The 24310-nt window shown below is 36.3% G+C and overlaps 1 protein-coding gene across 2 annotated transcripts in view; it reads left to right on the top strand.

Moving 5' to 3' along the window:
• The window catches only part of GOLGA4 (golgin A4), a 1578103-nt gene that overhangs the window by 938668 nt on the left and 615125 nt on the right, over window positions 1-24310 (top strand). For both annotated transcript variants that reach the window (XM_044075462.1, XM_044075461.1), the window contains exons 6-7: window positions 19337-19405; window positions 19505-19580. In XM_044075462.1, the coding sequence (XP_043931397.1) occupies window positions 19337-19405; window positions 19505-19580 (145 nt within the window). The remainder of the gene's footprint in view (window positions 1-19336; window positions 19406-19504; window positions 19581-24310) is intronic.

The raw sequence follows: 24310 nt of genomic DNA, 5'->3' as shown, positions 1-24310 counted from the left end.
CGAAGGTTTAACTATATAATGCCGTCGGAACAACCGATGACCAGAGTTCATAAAAAGCACAAGGACAAAGAAAAGGACAGGCATCTGAGGTCCAAAACCGATGACGAAGCCTCTTCTAGGCCAGTCACCGGTTCTCAGTGAGGCACTTTCGCAGCCCCTGACACCCGCTACCTCAGAGCCACAGGCCGCCTCCGACTCCCACGTGGAGACAACTAGGCCTCTGGAAACTCAAGGTATTGGGCCTACGGAAACTATTTCCTCAGATGGGTCCGGAGCTGCTGAGCAGGCATCGGCTTCTGAGGATGTTTTCAGACCTACACATCTTACTATCAAGGCCACTTCAGCAGCCAAGGCAAAGTCTAAAACCCCTTTAAAGACAAAGAAACAAGTACAGCATTCTCCTGGACAGTCATCCATGCCAAAGAAACAGATGCTTAAAATGGCCAAAGACCTCATTACTTTGATCAGGGGTTCCCATCCCCCTCCTGATAAAAGGCCTAGGCAAGACACTGACTATGACTCCTCTGGCCAGGTTTCTATTTCTTCTGATTTCTCTTCAGAACAGGGATATTCTCTTCCTCCCTATGAGGACACTGACGCTGAAGAATCTATCCCTTCAGCCTCTCCTCCTGAGGACTACTCTTTTGGGGAAACCCTGCACACCATGAGGGAGCATTTCCATTGGGAGAGCCAGGATTATTCAGAATCCAAGATAAGGCTCAGAGACTTTCTTTTATTGCCTCAGCACAGGCCTCTTGCTATCCCCCCTGTACTAGATATTGTTGATGATGTATTCTGTGAATCCAGTTTGTCTCCTGAGTCTTTATCCCCTGCACCAGTTAAGCCAGATAAGTACTACAGGGTTCCAGATTCTCATAAATTTCTTTATAAAAACCCTGCTGCTGATCCAGAAACAATTTCTCAGGGTCCCAAAGGGGTCAAAGCTTCCACTGCAAAAAAACCCTGTTCCCTCTGATAGGGATTCTAGAGCACTGGACAGATGGGGGGAAAAAGTTTACACCTCTGCTACTTTAGCTGTAAGGGCTTTAGACTGCCAGTTTCACATGCTTAAATATCAACAATACCTAATGTCTTTGTTAAAACAGAAAATGCTTACAAGCTCTGAATGTCCTGAAAACAAGAAAATGCAGGGTTTATTGCATGCAGCTGAACAAGTGGGAAAGCATACTTTGCAATGTGGTTTTGATTCATTAGAGGCCTCTTGCAGAGCCGCAGTTACAGGTTCTGTCATTCGAAGGTATGCTTGGTTAAAAGAACAGAGTTTACCCGATCATGTTAAAGCAAAATTATTGGATGCTCCATTACAGCATGATACTTTGTTTGGTGTTAAGGCAGAAGAGGTGTTAATGGGGATTCCAAGATGGCTGCCGACTAGTCTAGTCCTTACTCTCTGAGCTCCTCACAGCTATTTAACTTTTGGTTTTTTTTACAACTATACATCAACCTTTTTCCTCAAATTTTTATACTAAAAGATTTTATAAATCTTTTTCTACGCATTTGGATTATTTTTTCTTCTGGAATTATTATCCTGGGATTTATTTTACCTCAGAACATTCTTGGTCTCTCTGCTGCTGGGACTCCTACTGCTCCAGTCTGTTCCTGGTTCCTGGTATCCTGTTAACTGCATTCCATTTCTTGGCATGGCTACAAAATCTGACTCCATGGAGACTCAGCCTACAAAGGCCAAATATACTTCAGTGCTCTCTCCTGAAAAAGATTCAGGTTCAAAAAGACTGAAATCATCTAGACAACCTACAGAAACTATTAATGTAAGTAATAAAGATTTAAATGGCTCAGATTTCCTTTTAAAAGAACTAAAAATAGCATTAAAACCAATCCAAAGTTTACAGACTTTAGTAAATCTTTAAAGCAAATAAACGATAGTATTGTTACTATTGAAAATAAAATCTTAGCTTTGGAGGTTAAAACAGACTTATTGGAAAGTGACTTTAAATCTAGAGATAAAACTGTTTCAGATTTACAAGCTAAAATATTGGATCTGGAAGCCAGGAGTCAAAGAAATAACATCATTATTCGTGGTTTACCTGAATCTTATGACAATAAAAACTTGTTATCTGTGACTAAAAATATCTTTGAAACACTGTTAAATTGTGAAGCTTCTTCAAAATCTATAATTGTAGAGAGAGCACACAGAGCACTGCGCACAAAGCAAGATTCTTCCACACCAAGGTTAATTTATACTAAGTTACTAAACTTTCAAGACACTTTCCAGATCCTAGAAACTGCTAAAACAAAGAAACAATTCATATGGAAGTCTCACAAACTATCATTTTCCCAAGATCTTCCTGCACAGATCAAATTAAATAGACAAAAGCTAGCCCCTATTGTGCTGACTTGATAAAAGAGGGATTAGATTTGAATGGCATATCCTAATACCTTGTCTTTCACAGCTAATGACAAAAGATTTGTATGTTCAGATCCTAAAGATGCAAAAGACATTTTTCTTAAAACATTTAAAAAGCTTCCTGACACTGTATCTTAATATTCTACTGTTAAAGAACTACAATAAGGTTTGATCTTTTCTTTTCTTTAATATGACAGTATTTGTGTTACATGATTTGTAGTTCTGGTGTGACATAATTATATTACCTTAAGAACTTGTCATGTAATTTACACATGATGGATTTGGTGTGACAGTGTGCAGTGACAGGATATATGCTTGTTAGATTTGTGTGGATTAATAGAAGCATTTAAATTCCTGTATTTACTTTTTTCTCTTTCACTCACATATGCTTGCTGTGTAAATAGATAATATGTTAATTTTACTACAAGCTTTGGAGTTACAGCCTTCTGTGTAAGCTAAATGATTTTTGGAGGGAAAACATTCCATCTCAACATTCTAGCAAGAAAATCTTCCCCTCAGAGTTCCAGCTGATGCTCTGCATGAACATGCGCACACTACAGTCTCTCTGAGATGGATGGTGATGTCATCATTTGTGAGGAAAGAAGGACAGTTTCAAATACACAAGTCTGCTTGTTTTCAACAAGTATTCAATAGCACTAACTTTTTAATAGATCTGGCTATTATTTAAAGTGTTTTCTCTTCATAAATGAAGGTTGCTTTTTAAATTTAAACAGATTCATGTCATATAATATATTCAGTGACTTTTAGTGTGTCTGCATGACTTCAAAGCAAGCTGCTACTTTCATAAAGCAGAGTGAAAATGTTTCTGGAAACAAATGAACAGGTTAGTTTTATATATTAAAATTCTAAAGGATGTGTAAAGAAATGAACATATTTTCCTATTCAGAATATTTTTTCATACAATATTTTATATTATACTGAAGTGTTTAATTTGACAAATGTTACAAATTATACCTGTTCATATGAAAGTTTCATGTTCTTTCTATTCTCTGCTCTCTCTCTTCTCAGAGGCTGGATGTGATATTTATGATTAGTAGTTTATGTTTAAGAAAGCCTTTACTTATTTGAAAGGTTTGAAATAACTATCTTTAATATGATTAGCTGAATCTACATGTATATATTTAAGCCCTTAGATTTACTGCATTTAGCTTGCTTGTTTCTGTTTTAATTAGATTTTCAAAATGTTTACTTTAAAAGCCTTGTCTTTTCATGCTGTTTTGCTATGTTACATCTATAGCTTAGAAGAATAGTATGGCTATATAACCTAACAGAGTCATTAGTAAAATATTCAAAAAGTAGATTTAAAATTATATGTATGCACATTGTTGTACATTCAGTCCAATATATATGATGCTGTTTAAGTTACTATTTAATAATATAATTATACTTTATTCATGTATATTAACTAGTGTTAAAACCTTACAGCTTATAATATTTCATTTTGAATAGTTCCTGTACTATTATTATCTAGTTAATAGATGCATCTCCAGACTGAATTGTTTTTCATTTTGAGATATGGTTGCTTGGTAGTTGTTTTTGCTTTATTTGAACTATAACTAAATACTCATTCTACAGGTATTAGTGCTTTTATCATACTAATGGTCATGTTGATTAATGAAATTATCACTAAAGTACTAAAGAAGGTTCAGTAGATAGTGCATGACTATTATCTTTAGTTCAGTAATGCTATGCTTATTTACTTATATTATAATTTTACCAGTTGGTTTTGTTATACTTATATATGTTATCTTACATATCTTTCAGTTTTAATTGTATTACTTCTTATGATAGAGTGTTCTAGTTAAGCAGAGTGTGATTTATTTATTATTTACTTGTTTCTCTTTCTCTTGAAATACTTGAGGAAATACATTTAATCACTATAAATTTCAATTTAAGGATAGGAGCTTTAGATTAGTATTAGAAGTAGGGATTAAGCATGTTGGACGTCTTGAAATTAGTTAATTTTGTATATATTTTAGTAGTATTACTCGGACTTTATGTTATGTTAGGCTTCCTTTGAGTAATTTGTATTCTAACTTGAGGTTATTATTATCTATAATTACAATGTTTTTCATGTTCTTCTGCTCTTCCTTTATCACAGGGGGATTGGTGGGTAGGCACTAGGGTTAGGATAAAGGTTATTATTATACATTTCATGGTTCTTAAAAAAATTTTTCTTTTTCTTCAACAAATGTTATTTGATGACTTGCTTGAATACTTAAAGACTGTTTTTTCTTTTATTTTTTTCTTCTTCTTTTTAATGTTGTGTTGGATTTGCACCTTGAGTTCACTTTTATAGCATCAATAATGATTATACTTGTAGAATATGCCTGTTGACATAATTTTAGATTCTTGGAATGTTAGAGGCATTCAAGATAAAGCGAAAAAAATCACTATTATTTCATATGATCTTTAAATCACAGGCTAACATTTGTTTTATTCAAGAGACCCATATTTCACGTATTGATTGGAATAAAGAGTTAAAAAAAAATGGATCAAAAAGATTATAGCTTCAGGTGACTCATCTAACTCCAGAGGTGTAGCTATAATCATTAAACAAAAATTCATTGGGAATATTATTGATGAGAAATGTGATGATGAGGGGAGGTGGTGCTTATTTACCGCTTCTATTGCTGGTTTGGACAAACCCTTATTAATTTTAAATCTATATGGCCCATGTAATTCACAACATTTGTTCATTTTAACAATTTACAATATTCTTGCATCCTATAAGGATCATCATATTATAGTGGGTGGTGACTGGAATGCAGTTATAAACCCTGTAATTGATCGTTCCCGCTCCGCTGTCACCTATAATCTTCAATCTACTCTGGCTATAAATGATTTGATGACAGAATATAATTTAATAGATCCCCTCCGCACTGTTAAAAATATAAACAAGAATGATATATATACTTATTATTCTAAGTGCTATCATTCGTGGTCCAGATTGGACTTCTTTCTAATTTCAGATTATATTTCAAAATATATTGTGGACTTTACTACAGAACCCAGATTCTTTTCGGATCACTCAAGAATTTCACTAAAATTGAACATAAAACCCAATATCAAAAATAAAACTATGTTTAATAAGTGGACCTTAAATAATAACTTATTGTCAAATGAAGATATTTGCAAACAAGCTTCAGAAATCCTAAATGAAATGGTGAATAGTCTTGAATCATCAGACATTCCTTATGACATACAATGGGCTGCATGTAAAGCAAGATTAAGAGGTTTATTTATTAGTAAAGCTGCTTTTTCAAAAACAATACTTTAAGAAAGAGGAATTCTTAAAATCAAGAATTTCTTCGTTGGAAAATCATCTTAGTCTGAACTATGATGCTACTTTAGAAAAACAAATTTTTGATTGTCAGAAAGATTTAATTCTGCTTCACCAAAATAACCTCTCCTTAGCTGAACAAAAGCTACTTGCTTCATATTCAGAATGGGCCCAGGTTCCATCTAAATTGTTAGCGAGAATTATTAAAGTTAACTTCAGAAATCCAAATATTACATCTTTATCTTATAATAACAGATTATATAATACTGATGAAGAGATTATTCAACTTTTCACCTCTCTTTACACTGAGTTATATTCAGGTTCTTCTAATTCTGTTAAAGATAATCACTCAAAACTCTTTTCAGACTCTTTGCAGTTCCCTAAACTTAATGATAATCACCAAAGACTACTTTCTACCCCTATATCGGTACAAGAAATCTCGGATTCAATAGATAATCTTAAATTGGGTAAATCTCCGGGACCTGATGGTTTTACTCCAGAATTTTTCAAAACTTTCAAATTGGTAGTTCTTCCCTTTCTATTTAAAGTTTACAATCATATAAGAGTTAATGATATCTCAGATATTCATTGGAACACATCCAAAACCATTCTAATTCTAAAAATAATAAAGATAAATCTGACCCAGTAAATTATAGACCCATTTCTTTAATTAACGTGGATATTAAGATTCTGTCATCTATTCTGGCTAACAGATTGAAACGGATTTTACCCTCAATTATCTCGTCAGATCAATCAGGTTTTATGTCTCAGAGACATGCTTGGGATAATACTCTATCTTTAGAGACTATACTTCATCTCATTAAGAAAAATCCAAACCCTATATATGCTTTGATTATAGATGCATCAAATGCCTTTGACAGAGTATGTTGGAACTTTCTATTTCAAACTATGTTATGTTTTAATATTCCCTTATTCTTTATAAATTTTTAAAAGTTTTATACAAGAGTATGTTTACTAGACTATACATTAATGGTCAATTTTCTGCTCGATAAAGATCACTAAAGGAACAAGACAGGGTTGTCCATTGTCCCCTTTTCTTTTCAACATTTACTTAGAACCTTTGCTATTGTTTATTACTCAAAATACTTTTCATAACATCCCTAGAATTCTTAATACTAATATTCATTTCTCTGCTTTTGCGGATGATTTAGTAATCTACTTTCAAACTCCATTATCTGATTACAGAAAATTAATGAATTCTATTGATTATTTTTCTTTGGTTTCCAACTATCTTTTAAATTCTACAAAAACTCATATTTTTCCCTTAAATCATTTAGCACACAAATCTTTTTGTTTCCAGACGATCATTTTCAGTTTACTTATAATATAAAATATTTAGGAATCAATTTAGAACACAATAATAAATCTTCCTTTCAAAATAATATTAATAAATTATGGAACTCTATATTGTCTGATATGGACAGATGGAAGCATCTAAACCTTTCATTTCTTTCAAGGGTGGCCATTATTAAAATTAATATTCTGCCTAAATTTCTTTACCAATTCTCATCATCTGATCAGATAATTTCAAAAATTTATTTTGAGTCTGTAAATAAAGCTTTGGCAAAATTCATATGGTTCCCTAAATCTGTTAGAATTTCCTATTCTAGATTGGCATTTTCAAGGACAAGGGAGGTTTGGGTTTACCTAATCTTTATCTCTATTATTTGATTGTCTCATCCAATAAACTTCTTACTATCTCTAAATTCAATAACACTTCTTATCCAAATCACTCTTTATGGATAAAATTATGGTATAATTATGTCATTTCTAATAATTTAAATCCTGAAGCTATTCCCTTTATCTCTCTGGATAGTTTATTTATTAAAATATATCTACAGTATTTAAACAAAAGATTAGAGATTTCCAAACCTTACTCAAAATGTGTAAACTAGAAAAGATCTCGCACCATGTTCAGCCAATTCATCTAAACCCAAATATATTATTGGACAATAAACTTTTGAACTTAACAAACTATCCTTTAATTAAAAATCTAAAAGTAGGAGATGTTTTGAAATATCTTGACTTGCCTTTATCTGACTGGCGTAAGTTATTGAAAGTAAACTGGAATTACTCACCAATTCTTACACAACTAAGAGCAATAATTAAAACAAATTTGTATCTCTGGTCCCCATAGACTCACAATTGAAAAACCTTAACACGATTATCAAAATACTTTCATCATCTGATAAAATGCTCTCAAACTCATATAAATTAATTAATTCTTTAATGATGGACCACAACTGTCTTTTATCTAATGTTTGGTTGAATTATAATTCCCAATTGTCAGAATCTCAGAAAGTCCTGGCTATTAGACACACTAAGGAATTTATCCCTTTTAAAAAATTAGCATACACACAATTAATGATTAATAATGATGCCTACTTTACCTCAATCAAATTAAACAAATTTAACCCAAATAAGTCCCCTTCGTGTTCATGCTGTTCTCATCCCCAAGCAAACCTCCTTCATATTCTATGGTATTGTCATTTTTCTCACAGATTGTGGACATCTTTGAAAGTCAGACTGCAGAAAATGGGATATCAAAAATCCACGTTGATGTGGGAATTTGCTATTCTACATATTCCATTGATTCATCTTTCAAAAGTTGATATTCATGTTATCATTTTTATTTTCTCATTACTAAAACTTTATATAATACAAAATTGGATTGATCGTTCTAAATTAAAATGGGTTACTTTCCAGAAAATGGCTTTTAAATTTATTGATGCTCAAAGATACTTAGGTGGAAATCCAAAAAAAAAAGCTATTAGAAAGGTTGTGTTAGAAAAGGTTCTAAACATATTAAATAGTTAATGTTAAATTTTTTTTTTTTTTATTTCTCTCAGGTTGCCTAACTTGTATATAGTGTACATATGGTGTATGTTTTATTTCTAAATAACTTATCAAAATCTCATGAAGGTTGTTATCACTAGATGAATTGTTATATGTTCATTTATGCCTTCTTGTTATGTATAATCTTTTAATTGTCTTGCTATTCATATAATTAATAAAAAAAATTTTGAGAAAAAAAAGAAGAGGTGTTAATGAAAATGGAGGATAAAGCAAAATCAATGCAGACAGTAAAGGATTTCTTACAGGTTCGGCCACCCAGATTTAGCAGGAACTGACCTTCTAGAAATTGGTCCTTTCCAGTGTCAGACAGGCCACAAAGAGGCAGATACAGATGCCCAAGAGGCAGATCTCAGCCCCAAGGCTCATGCAGACCTAAACAATGGGGTGCTTCTGCCCCCAAAGGCAGAGAAGACCAATCACAACCTTATAGGAAACAGTCCCAATGACCTTCCTCTACCAATGCCAAGCACTTAACTTTTGGCAGCACCCTTAGGGGGAAAACTAGCATTTTTCTCACAAAATTGGCACATGATCGCCCAGGACAAATGGGTACTGAATATTGTTTCTCAGGGTTACAGGTTCCACTTTCACACCCTACCAAGGCCAAAAGGTATGCCAAACCTGCCACACAATCAATGGGCAGAGGCACAAAAACAAATTTCTGCTCTCATGAACATGAGGGCTATTCAAAAAGTACCACAGCAAGGGCAAGGATTTTACTCAAGACTTTTCTTGGTACCCAGAAAGGACAAAGCCTGGAGACCAATACTGGACCTGTCTACTCTAAATACTTTCCTGGACTTTCCAAAATTCAAAATGTTGACACTGCAGCAACGTCTACCCATGCTGGGCAAGAAGGCTTGCCTAGTTACTTTGGACCTCAAAGGGGCATACCTGCATGTCCCAATCAGACAATCTTTCAGAAGATACCTCAGATTCATAGCTGGCTCAATGCATTACCAATTCTCGGCACTGCCCTTTGGCTTGTCTACTGCGCCCAGGGTCTTCACAAAATGCCTGGCACCACTAATTGCATTTTGCAGACAAAAAGGAATTCAAATATATCCCGACTTGGACGACTGCCTTATTCTTATTATTGTAAAAAGATTACTAATTTGCCTAGTTTACACAGTAAATGAAAAGAAATCTAAACTAGTGCCCTCTCAAGAGATAATATTCCTGGGTGCAAGCTTAAATACAACTGCCCAGATGGCTTATCTCACGCCAAACAAAGGCAACTGACTCATTACTTTCAAATGATAGCAACAAAGACCCAGCTACCTGCAAGAAAAATTCTGCAGGCTTTGGGCTTCATGGCATCCTGCTAATTCCATATGCAAGACTGCATATGAGGAAGCTACAATGGTATCTAAAAAGTGTTTGGACTCAACATTGTCACAGCCTGGAAACAGTAATAACTCTCATTCCCTGCCTGCAACAAGATTTCGATGGTGGACACTGGCCTGTCACCACAAGGGACAGCCTTTCACTTTACCCACAGCCAGGCAGACACTAACAACAGATGCATCGGATTATGCCTGGGGGGCACACATGGTGGGAAAATGTATTCAGGGCACGTGGCCCGCAGAACAAATGCATCTTCATATCAATCAAAAAGAGATGCTAGCTGTACAGAATGCCCTGACAGCCTTCAAGGATCTACTACTTCCAGGACAACTATTGCTAAAGATGGACAATACTACAGTCATGTGGTAAATAAACAAGCAAGGGGGCACACATTCCTACCCCCTCTGCAGGCAAGTCATGACTTTGTGGAACACAGCACTGAACTATCAAGTACATCTGCAGGCACAATTCCTGCCAGGAAAGAAAAATACTCTGGCAGACGAACTAAGCAGAAACCTCATGGACCCTCACGAGTGGAAACTAGATCCACAAATCTTCAGCATGATAACAAGGAAATGGGGATGCCCAGACATAGATCTGTTTGCCTCCCCTCACAACTGCCAACTACAAAGATTCTGCACAAGGACTTATCACTCAAAAGCATGGAAGGTGGATGCTCGATCATTCAGCTGGAAAACCCTAACAGTTTATGCCTTTCCACCACTGCCTCTCCTCCCCAAGGTACTCCTAAAAGTCAGACAAGAGAAGCCAAAAATGATTCTGATTGCCCCAGACTGGCCACGCCAGCACTGGTACCCAATCCTAAAGAGCTTGTCTCAAGGCCCAGCCTGGACTTTGGAAAAGCAAGGCACGCACGGTGGACTGTGGTGCTCGGTCCAAACCAACAATGCAAAAACCAAAAAGGGACCAGCACACTCAGCAGCAGAAATAAAATCCAAACTTTTTATTTAATCAGTAGGTAGCTAACAAGCAACCTTCCTTACAAATACACAGACCGGTTTCGGCTAGTGTAGCCTTTCTCAATGTGAATTTTACATTCCGCCAAACATTTACTAAGCAAAACACCTTTACATCCTGGTACTATTAATATACCCTTCAATTAAAGTGGTATACTCCTAAACTTATTTGATGGATAATGTTGCAGTGAAAAGTTGGAACATATACAGAAAAGTATGAATGTATTCATGTTATAAACATACAGCTGAGATCCTGACAATATAAAGTTGGCTATGTGTGATTAATATAACATAATAATAATTAATGTGTGATTAATAACAGCCAAAATATATAAAATATATATAAATAAAAATCATAAACATTTATACTTTTAATAAAGTATATATGATTGTTGGGGGATATTGTTGGGCTGTCGAACAAGGGGTAGCAACAATCTAATTTTTGGAGAATGGGTTATTTCCTATTTTCTGACATAGTGTGAATGGTTCCATTATGCCTTTTTAGTGACGGTCGGTTTCAGTGATCACCACAGTGAATATGTTATATATAAGTTGACTGGACATAACAGTGTAAGGTGAAATCTTGATTTCATGACCGGTCAAATTAATATTAAGCATCAATATATACCCTTACGGTGGTACAATAAATAAGTATATATGATATTATTGATTTCTTTATAACAGGTCCACTTATTGTAAGGGAATATAAACAATTTCTAGAGCTGACATCAAGATACTCTTACGGTGGCCACTAAATAAAGCACTAATTAGGAACTGTCTTTGTAATTATACCACTTATGGTAAGGGTATAAATATACTACAACATATTCACTTTGTTTTCTTGTGACAGATCCGGACCATTTAGGCATATGGAGCCAATTTTTTGATCATGCAATATGGAGCATGTCTATACACATTTTGAATAAGTTCAACTACTCTATTTTCTGTCAGCCCAACATTACCCCCTAAGTAATCCACCATTTTTTTGGCCAATTAAGTATTAGTAACAAGATTAGTGATATTTTTGTTCTTGAATACCGGACTTGGATATCCAGGCACATGAAGTTATGGTAACCATGGTACATTGAATATTAGTAAATTGTTTTTGAAAGAATTTTCTAAGAAGTTTAATTATTCTAGTTTGGTTTGGTTTGTTCAATTAATATCCAAATTCTTATAACAACCATTGGGCATAATTATGGACTTAAATGATATTCTAAGGGGCCTTTCAGCAGACAAGGATAATTTAGATGCATTTGGACTTAATATCAGTCAATCCCCTATGGTAGATAGTGTCATAACCAATACCAAGGAAAAATGTGGCTCTATTTTTTCCAAACTTAGTAGACAAATGAAAACTCTCAGAACCAATATATGGCACTTGAAGCTTTTTAAAGTGTATAAAATAAAAGACATTACACTAAGAGGGCTTTGCATTAAGTTGCAACCTTTAGTGGCTAATTGACAACCAACTAACACAAGACTGGGCTACTGCCCAACATCAGGCATCTATGCTCTTTGTCGACAGCCTTTCCAAATACTATGAAAGAACTATTGAAACACTAATTATAGACCTACAAACTACTTGTTTGGAAGCTGAAGCCTTTTCTAGCACAGAGTTTTATCAGGGTCATTTATCAGAATTAGCTAAAGAATTGACGAATATAGAGGAACAACTTAAGAAAAGGAAAATACACAAGTTTAACAGAGACCTAGGTGATTACGAAAAAGGCGGAAAAGGTAAACCCTTCGTAACACAAAAAAGTGTTAGGTTTAGTGAGGGGACATATAAACCACCAAGGGGTAAGAAAAGACCCAGACCTATCCTTAAAAAGAATGATACAATACATAATGTTACATCTGATGATGATTTTTCATCCACTACAGATGGTGAGGTTTCCTCCAACCAGGCGTCCCCAGTGGCAAAAAGGAAGCAATTTACCCCTTTAGGGTTAACAAGCGTAGGGCAGGGAGGAAACATAGGCGAAGATACGGGTACAACCAATCTCCAAACTTTACTGAAACAAATAACAACACAGTGAATAATGTACTTAATATTTCTTCTTTCACACTCATGGATGTACAATACAAGGTACTAAATAAAGGCTTGAATTTTGTACCCACATCACCTGTGCCTGAACATTTCAGTGGATGACATTAATAACTTTTGCAGAACACTTAACCTTAAGCTATTCTTTTCAGATGAGTCTAGTTCTCAAAGATCTACTTGTTTCAGGTTTGGTAAATCCAAATTTGTACCACCGATGGACAAGCATGTCTCAATATTCAAAGAATGTGTATTGAGGGATTTACATTTTTCCCAGAATTTCACAAGTAGTCGGAGTAATCTTAATCAATCTGAATGAGACGCACTCTCACAATTACAACGCAACAAAAATATAGTTATCACTTCAGCGGATAAAGGTGGGGGTATTGTGGTTATGGATTATTCGAAATACAGGGCAGAGGCACTTAAACAGTTATCTCAATCTCAGTTTTATATAAAGATGGTAGTGGATCCCACCTCGAATTTCAAAACTGACATTGATTCATTTATTGATTTAGCTGTGGAGGAGGGTATCATTACCCCACAAGTTGCTAGGCAACTTAAGGTGCCGGAACCTATGCCACAATACCTATATTTAATACAGAAAATACATAAAGACCTGTTGAACCCACCTGGCAGACCTATAGTTTCAGGTCGAGGATCTCTTACCGAACCTTTGTCTGCCTTTCTGACTGAATATTTAAAGCCATTACTGACTATGGTCAGATCACGTATCCAAGACACTACACAATTTTTGAATATTATTGAAGATTCTCAACTAGAAGAGGACTGGCTGCTATGTACATTAGATGTATCATCCTTATACACAAGCATTCCACACAAAGCTGGCATTTTGGTGGTGACGTATTGGTTAAATCAATCCAAGCTATATTCCACTGGATTCAATAATTTCTTGATTAAGCTGACAGAATATGTATTACAAAAAAACATCTTTTATTTTGAAGGCAACCCATATTGGCAAATCAAAGGAACAGCAATGGGGGCATCTTTTGCCCCCATCTACGCTGATTTGTTTATGGGATATTACGAACAGGCCTTCATATATGATGTACAGCGGAATATTCATATGGAGAATATGGACATTTGGCGGAGGTATTTGGATGATTGCTGGTTGGTGTGGCGGGGAGGTTTGGAAGAATTGTCCAAATTTATTGATTACCTAAATAACAATCCATTTGACATACATTTCACAGTCAACACTGGGTATCATGAAATTGTTTTTCTGGATGTGGTCATTAAAAGATTACCTGACCACACTTTAGCGACAACAATACACAGAAAATTCCCACAATATAACACCTTGCTTCATGCCACTAGCTCTCACCCCCGCCACATCATCAGCAATATCCCAAAGTCCCAATACTTGCGGTTAAAAAGAATATGCTCCACGGAGGCAGAATATTCTACACAAAAACAGGAATTAACAGCAAGATTTGTGGACAGAGGATATAATCCTGAACATGTAACCAATACGGCCAGGAAAATCCAAACCAGTAGAAGATCAGATTTATTAAAATACAATAGACCAGAGGATGATGCCACTCAAGGCAGACAACCTATCAGATTAGTCACCACTTATGGGAACAACACATCTTGGTTCAGACAAATTGTTAGTAAACATTGGGATATATTACAATCAAATCCATTTCTCAATGATATTCTCCCTGATACATGTGCTTTTTCTTACCGAAGGGGACACACTATTCAGTCTCATTTAACACATTACAAAAGGTTTACACCAGTAACCAAATTACAAACAACTCTTTTTGGGGATGCTTTAGTGGGTTGTTATCCATGTGGACATTGCAGTGTATGTCAGTATATCTGCAAAAGCAAAGAATTCACTAGTAAAAATACCCCTAAGGTCTATAATATTAACATCTTTGCAAACTGTAGTTCTGATTGGGTTATTTATTTGGCCCAATGCACTTGTTCTGCGTTTTATGTTGGGCAGACTTCCAGACCCATCAGAATAAGAATCAGTGAGCATTTAAGTTCTATAAGAAATAGAAGAATCACAAATGCTTTATACAAACATAGTCAGTATCACACAGGAGCATCCTTTAGGTTTGTCATTATAGACAAAATTCAGTTTCATAGGAATTTTAAGATGGGTTGGCATACTAAACTTAATAATATGAAAAGTAAGTGGATTACTATTCTTGGGGCTTTTTTCAAGCCAGGATTAAATGAATACGAAGTACATGATGGTACTTCCAAAAAATAATACTACAGATATTAGTTTTAGCCTCAGTTTGGTTCACCACTGATAGATTGTAAACAGTCTGTTGTATAACAAAAATATTTATGGTATTAGCATCAAACTACATTTTGGTTCTACTGGGCACTATTTATTTCAAACTTATTCTCATATCTGAGCCCTGGGAATTTATGTAAGATATATTTTGGCTGTTTACAATATTGTAAAACAAGTAATTTCCATTATAATACAAATAATTATTAATCACACATAGCCAACTTTATATTGTCAGGATCTCAGCTGTATGTTTATAACATGAATACATTCATGGTTTTGTGTATATGTTCCAACTTTTCACTGCAACATTATCCATCAAATAAGTTTAGGAGTATACCACTTTAATTGAAGGGTATATTAATAGTACCAGGATGTAAAGGTGTTTTGGTTAGTAAATGTTTGGTGGAATGTAAAATTCACATTGAGAAAGGCTACACTAGCCGAAACCGGTCTGTGTATTTGTAAGGAAGGTTGCTTGTTAGCTACCTACTGATTAAATAAAAAGTTTGGATTTTATTTCTGCTGCTGTGTGCTGGTCCCTTTTTGGTTTTTCCAGCCTGGACTTTACCTCAAATTCCTCATCTTCTGACCCAACAAAACAATCAGATCCTGCACAGCCAACTCAGAACCTTAAATCTGGCTGCATGGCGAATAATATAACCACTCAGAACACACCTGTCTCTAAAGCAGTTATGGATGTCATTTTGGAAGCCAGGAGGCCCAGCACCAGGAAATCTTATGCCGAAAAATGGAAGAGATTCTGTGCTTGGAACCAGGCACAAGGACTTGAACTGCTTGTTCCAAGTATTCCTCAGATTTTACAATACCTAACTGAGATGCTGGACAAAGGCCTATCCTTCTCATCAATTAAGATCCATGCCTCTGCCATTTCAGCTCATTACAATATGGAACCTCCTATTTTCTCACATCCACTGCTAAGCCAGTACCTCAGAGGGGCAAAAAACATAAGACCCCCAAGGAGAGCACCGATACCTACTTGGGACCTCAACTTTGTCTTGGAAAAGCTCACACTGCCTCCTTTTGAGCCAGCCAGTACAGCTGAGATAAAATTCTTATCATGGAAAACTGCTTGGCTCCTAACAATAACTTCAGCAAGAAGAGTCTCAAGAATTGCAGGCATTAATGGCAGTGGAACCTTTTATCATTTTTCATCCAGACAGGATTTCTCTAAGGACAAACCCAACATTTATGCCAAAGGTAGTATCCAGTGTAGCTGTTAACCAAACCATTCATTTGCCAACTTTTTATCCAAATCCCCAGAGTAAAGAGGAGAGACTTCTGCACTCTTTGGACATACACAGGCAGCTACGCTTCTACTTGGACAAAACAAAAGCTTTCAGAAAAACTGAGCAACTTTTTGTGGCATATGCTGCAGGATCAAAAGGAAAGGCTATTTCAAAGCAGACTATTTCAAAATGGATATTGCACTGCATTCGTTTCTGCTATGCACAGCATGGCAAATCAATGCCTAAGAATATTAGGCCACATTCTACCAGGGCAGCAGCCACATCAGCAGCCTTTCTTAGAGGAGTACCAACCAAGGAAATTTTGGAGGCTGCAACTTGGAGTTCAGTGCACACTTTTACCAAGCACTATCACTTACCTCTCTACTCTAAATCCAGACCAGGCTTTGCCACTGCAGTTCTGCAGGACCTCATAGCCACTCCTAATCCTATTTAGACGGAGCCGCCCAACCTCAGCTTTGGGATTCAACCCAAGTGTAATGACTGCAACAGTGAAACACTATGAACATAGTACAGTTGTGTACCTACCATAAATGTAGATGTTCGAGTGTATTCACTGTTGCATTCCAGGTTACCCACCCACCATCCCCCTTTCTTTGCTGGGACTTATCTATCCTATACTTCTCTATCCTATACAACCTGTATTTGCTTGTAGATGAAGGTATTGTTTATTGTAGTGTATGTTTTTTATAAGCAATATGTATTGCCTACCTTCTTGGGGGCACCTGACATCTGGGGCAAGAAAAACTGAAAAAAATGGCGTCGGCTGCATCTTGTATACCCCTGACACACTGACATCAGGGAAGAGGCGACAGCAACCGACGCTGGACCAGGACTTTGGAATTCAGGCCGACTGTGGTTAGTCTGCCAGCAGGATAAACCAAGTGTAATGACTGCAACAGTGAATACACTCGAACATCTACATTTATGGTAGGTACACAACTGTACTTTACTGATCCATGCTAGGAGCCTAAACAAGAAACTCCACTCCCTACAAACCTTTCTCACCCTCGGGGACACTGATGTCTGTGTAGTAACTGAGACATGGTTTAAACTAGCCGAGAGCACTCCAGTCGTGCAGGGTTGTAACACCTTCCACACGTTTCGACCAGCTTCTGCACAGGAGGGGAAAAAATTGGATTTGTCTCAAACTACATCCAGAAGAGACCCGCATCAAGGCTGGTGGAGAAGCTATAGTGCATCATGCTACTTTATGTCCAAATAACCATCAGAAAGGTCCAGCACCACATATTATCTAGCTATAGAATTCCCTCTGGCACAGGAAAGCCACAACACCTATCTACAGGAACTAGAATAATTTAGTATTAAACCCATACCATTTTCATATGTGATCTAAACTATCCAACTACAGACAGGGAAACCTATACCACCACTGGTGTATAAGCACAGAGATTCCTGGACTTTAATACAAATGCCCTGGAACAATTAGTGAGAGTACCCACTATGGGAAATAACATCTTGGATCTTGTCCTTACTAATATGGGAGCATCTTGCACCATCCCTTATGTATTTTCATCACCTGGTAGGTCTGACCATAAAGCAGTCTCTTTTGAAATAAAACCCAAGGTACATTTAGAAATTTCTTTAAGACAAACTACCACTCCTAAGTGATACACTGGCAAGCTTCAAATCCCCATCAAACCCAGGTAACGCCACTGAATATGCAGAAGTGTACACCACCACACTACACCAGCGTGTAAAAAGCTGCACAGATGCAGCTGTACCCTGTAGGAACAAGTAAGCCATCAAACTGCAGCTAAAACAGTTTAATAAAAAAAAAAACTGTTGCGTATTAGAATATTCAGCTTAATCATCTTACACAGTACTCCAAGGGACCTTCTTTCTTGGTACAGTTCCAGTACTTGTCCAAATCGGCTTTGAATAATTCAGTCAATCAATCAGTCAAACTAAGATCAAGCTAGCCATTTGAGTCCTAAGACATGAAAGATAATCATTTACTCAGTCAATGGTTAACAAACTTGAGTCCTGAGGCAAGGAAGGCCATCAGGCTGTACTCAAGCACTGGTTATCAAACTCAAGTACTGCGTCAAGGATGGTCAATTAACTAGGCAACTGTCCTGGCTTGTATACACAGGAGTAAACATGTAGTATTTACTGGAAACTCAAACCTTTTGAACTGAAACTTTTTGTAAGTCTTGTGACATTGATCAAAGGTAGCATTTAGATTCCTGACTTGTAAATAAGAGTCTGCAACATTTTAAAATAAGGTTACATTATTTATTTCAGTACATCCTTCCACAGTCTGCTAGACAGTCTGAACATGTCATTGAGAAGTTCCTCTTTTCAAGCACACTATCTTGATACACAGGCATTGGGTTGACAAAGTCACAGCACGTGCTTCAGCTTTGCAAAAAATATGTTCAACTCGTATGTTTTACAGCTTAAATGTAAAACTCTGATCAGTCAATGCAAGACTATTAAAATCATGGTCATCATGGTCATTATAATATGTCTTGCAGTAGGCTAACAAATATCTATCTAATTTATGTGAATTCTTGTTAAATCTTTGCTACTCACTTTGGTATATCATGCACTACCATGAGGGAACAGAAGCAATAAAATGGGACAGAATGCATGGGCCCTGTGCACCTTTATGTCTTGATGATGTTAACAGTGGAGTTTCTGTGTGCATTATCTGCTGACATTGTGTCACTTTTTCTGTTTCTCTGCATATTTTATTTGTCTTTTGGGCAGTATAAAAATGTCTTGAGACATATAATTTGTTTTAAAAATGGTCTTGTTCTTTTAGGCAACTTGAAGAGAAAACATTTTCTTAGACATTTATTTGTTTTAAAATGTTGTTGCTCTTTTAGGCACTGCTTGCAGAGAAAACATCTCTATTAAATGAAGCCAAACTGAAGGAGCAGGAATTTAGAGAACAGGCAAGGACATGAATGCCCACGCTCCATGTTATATTTTTCATTTTTTAATCCTGTATTTGAATGCAAATATGATGCTCATCTTTTATTATTTTTCCACAGATTCACATGCTTGAAGACCAGTTAAAAGATTTTCAAAGGAACTACTGTGTTGCACCATTGGGAGCACATCGTCATGGTGAGAATTTCTTTTTCTTTTTTTTTTTTTTTTTTTATTATTTTGACAAGTTGCGTTATTAATGACATAAAATGTGCAATGATTTAAAATAAAACGTGCTTAAGTTTACTGATTTATTTTTTGTGGGTGGTCAGTGACTTTTATAGAAGTATGATGCAGGACTTTCATAATATGTTGAGAAAATGTTTATCTTCATTTTACAACCTTCTTCCATCACCTTATTTTCAAGCCACCATCGTATGCAAACCTGTTATCTTGCATTTTTAAAATAAAGTTGTTCTTCCTTCATGTATTAGTTTATCACAGTACTGAACATTTTTACAACATAGATGTTGAGATATCACTTATGTTACCATTTAGTTAGTATAAGATGAAATATACAGAGCAGACTTCAACATAAGATCGCAACTTACAAAACACTGGACTGAGCCTGAGGTTTTTCATGCTACGTTAAGCCTGAAATGAAAGCTAAGGGTAATGTCACCTCTACTTTATTTATGTATATTTTTATTTTTTTCTTTAACAAGCTAAACATATTCTTTCATTCCTCTGTTGTAGGCCTACTATTTTTTGCTGTTTTGGTATTGTAGATGAGTTTTGATGAGCACTTCTCATAGGGCATCCTCTGAAAATGAATCCTAACCCAACTGCATATCCTGGCAATCAAATGTAAATGTTTTTGTATGTACATATGAAAGACTACTGAAAATGCCTAGGCAGAAAAATATGTTTGAAAGGAATGCTGGGTGAACAGATGGAAACGTGCAGAAAAACAGAAGACAGAGAGGGTATGAGCAGGGGTGAAACATAGCAACAGTAATGATCTGACATTTACAGCAGTTCATTTTGAAACAGATGCATATAATCTTTAATGATGCACAGTCTGGGGTGTAACTGAGAATTTCTAGACTGTCATATGGTGTCTGTCATAGGTGAATCAAACATCAAACCACTGAAGCAAACTTTTGACAACTTCTGTACTCAAAAAAATATGTAATAGAGACAGTACCATTGCAAGAATACCAAAATGCCACATAACCAATGCTAAAGAGAATTTGGCAGTATTATGAGGACAATAAAATGCTTCGTAAGCAAAGACTTTGCTTTACCCCTATCACTTTTCAGTAAAGTGGAAAGAACGCATACTTTTTCAAGCTAAAAGCCAAGTTGTTGTCGCAGTTCAAAGAATTCAATGAATTAATAGACACTTGGAAGTTTCAACAATTTTGAGCCCACTTGTATAAATATTACTACAAGGTAGCCTAGCCAAGAGGTGAAGAATTGTTCATAAAGGTTTTAAACTTTTTATTACTGCTTCAGGGTTGCAAAAGAAAACAGCTGAAATATGGTTTGCAAATTTTTTACACAGTACATTGCATAAGCCTGTAGCTTATGATAACAAAATATAATAAGTTAAACTGGAGTTTAAATAGTACTGTGAGCCTAAAGAAAATTGATCTGCTAATTTGGTCTTTTATCTCTGGAAGAGTCCTTTTAGTTTTAATGACTCCTTTTTATGCCCATTGTAAACTTTACCTCAGATATTTGGACTATATTTTCATCATATGGGATGGTCCAGAAGACATGATTACGCAGTTTGTCAACTATTTAAACTCTACAGCCGAGTTTCTCAGGTTTACATATACTTTTAACAAAGACTACATTAATTATTTAGATGTGACCATTTATAAAAAAAAAAAGACGGTGGTTTTATTTCCAGCATTTACTGCAAACCTACATTTACCAATTCGTGTCTACACTACTCCAGTTTTCATCCACACAACCAAAAAGTAGGTTTGGTCAAAGGGCAGGTGATAAGATTATCACATATGTTCTCTGATGATGATTATTTTACTAGCAAGATCGACATGCTTAAGACTTTGTTTATTGAGAGAAGTTACCTGATTCCTCCTCTTAGACAAAATTATCAAGGACATAGTGGAAGAAAGACCTTTGAGGTTCAGACCAGTATTAGGTATTGACCCCGACATTTGGTCAAATGATAACACAGTACAAATTGATCACAGTCAAAACTCTTGGGACAGGGCTTTGGTTGTGAAATACCAAGGGGCCACCCATGAGATCTCCAACATTATTCACAGCTGACAAATTTTTAAAAGTAATCTTGATGTTCTTCACAAGCTGGGAGTGCAATCTATGTTTGTTTACAAGGTGGGTAGTAATCTGAAGAATTTGTTTTAGAGAAAACGACCCACCTAGAAATCAAAAGCTTCCAGTTATGGTTCCTGTAGATGTGGGAGATGCCCATATTGTCACTGGATTTTGGATTCAGACCGTTTGTCCTTGGATAATCTTTTAGCTGACCAACATTGTTTTTGTAAAGGAAATTGTAATACAAACAGAGTGGTACATCTGGCCAAGGGTGAATCCGGCCCAGCCTTCCATGTAGGAAATTAAACACATGCTCAAAAAAGAGTTTATGAATACTTATATGGCATTCGAACTAAGAATTCCAAAAATGCTGCTTATAAACATTTGTTGTCCTGTCAGTCCTTTAACAAGTTTACCTTTGCGTTTTTAGACATCATTGACCCTAGTTCTAGGGGTGGAGCATGGGAAACTGTAGAATACATCAATACAGGGAACGTTATGGGCAGATCAGGTTGGGCGACACCCCCCCCCAGGACTTAATGATCAGATCTCTATATTACCAGTCCTTAAATTGAGGGCTGCAAAATTTTAATGGCTTGTCACTTCAGTGGCTATGTCTACCATTACTGTTTTAGGTACTTTTTGTGTTTATAGGTCTTCCATTGCAACTTGAAATATGTTTTCACTAATAATTATTACTGTATAACCGGTTTTCCTAACATTTTTATTAGTTATTTCAACAATTCATCAGTTTTAATTAGATGAATTTGCTTCTACTTTTAACATTTTTTATGTAACATTGTTCTTTGAGTGTTTTGTGAATTCACTGAAGCTATTTATTATGTTTCAGTTTAGCCTTCTAATTAGGCATATGTCCCTTTAAACTGCAGTTAGACTAATGACATGATGTTTTTAAACTGTTGGAGCCTGAACTTCCTGTTCTGAAGAAGTCCATGTTATAGGTCGTCAGACAAAAGTGCAAGTAATCTCACGTGGTTTTTATTTGTTTTATTTAACTTTTTCAGTTCTTGGGCTACGGCGTGGCGTCATACGCAGGAGAAGGGAAGTTTTTTTAAGTTAGTTGATTTTTTTTCCTCTTGATGGATTTTTGACCCTGTTGTGAAAAAAAGTATTGTTGGTTAGACGTTTGACATCGAACAAGTGCATTATCCAGTGTTTTGGAAGATGGCTTTGAAGCTGGAATATCATGTCATCCAAATATATTGTGCAATTGATGGAGAAAAGCTCAAATGCTAAATTGTTGACCTAACACCACTCTTAAGTATTCAACTGCGGTACTACCTTTAACAGTCTTGTAAGAAAAGCGCAGTCCGGGTCTGAACTGTCTGCAAACAGCTACAGTTAACTTTGAGTATGTGTCTACCTGTTTGAGCCAATATTCATATTCCCCTGGAGAGCACTCTGCTTTGGTTATAAGCAGCCCCCCCGCTGCCACACACACACACACACACACACACACACACACACACACACATCTTCCACTTTCTCTTATTCCCTTCTGTTAGCAAATAGTATCCATAACTGATCAATACTGTGTGTTTGTAAATTTAAGCTATGGCCACAGTAGCCTACTGATACAAGGTTATCCTGTTTTTCCACCTGAGAAATTAAGAAATTAAGAAATGACTTACAGTTTCAGAGCAGTCCTTGGTCAGTTGTGATTGTTTCTTAACACATACTTGTCTTTGCTTTGTGATTGTTTCCAGCCCCTCATACCAGCAACTGACAGGGACTCTACCCGCTTCGCTCCTCACCTTGCCCCCTATTCCCTCCCACCCCCGGTGGTCCCACCTTTATTGCACTCAAATCCCTCCCATCTTTCTAATAGCCAACCACAGCACTAACCCAACACTACCTCGTCCATCTTCCCACTACTATCACACCTCCTCAACTAACATGTACAAGCATACCTTTCCTATGCTCACTGCATGCACTCTCCTTGCATATCTTACATCCTACCAAAGCTCCATCATTCCCCCACTCAACCACCACCACTGTACTACTACTCACACCACCACTCATGTTTCACCCACACTCAGCTCCCCTCCCACCAGCTCAAGAACCGTCCCTGTGCACCCCCCACATATTCTACCAACTATATTACTCGAACATAAAGCATCCCTACAACTTAACATAGTAACCCTCCCACCATACCTATTACCCACAGAGCACAATCATAAAGTTTCCCTTATAAACAAACACATTCAAAAACTGAGAAAACTAATAATCTCATGCTTATCAAAACTAGCCCTAAGTGGAGACATCCACCCCAACCCTGGCCCTACCATCTCCAACCCCAATCTTCATAATCAGACTAGAAACCACAACTTCTCCCATATTACAGCCAATAAAAAGCCAAGTGACTTCCTTCTACTATGCCTAAATATTAGAAGTATATCCAACAAAGTCCATGAACTCCATGCTACCATAGACTTGTACTCCCCAGATATAGTCATCCTGACAGAAACCTGGCTAAAACCTCACATCACCAGTGAGCAAATACTCCCTACAGGTTACGGCATACTAAGAGTAGACCGGCTAAACAAAAAAGGAGGTGGTGTAGCTATAATATTTAAACAGCATCTAAACATCCAGAT

This window comes from Protopterus annectens, chromosome 6.part1 (genome assembly GCF_019279795.1).
Source record: "Protopterus annectens isolate FY-2018-M chromosome 6.part1, PAN1.0, whole genome shotgun sequence".
NCBI lineage: Eukaryota > Metazoa > Chordata > Ceratodontiformes > Protopteridae > Protopterus > Protopterus annectens.
The sequence above is the reverse complement of the archived record's forward strand: the minus strand, read 5'-3'. Positions and strand labels throughout refer to the sequence as shown.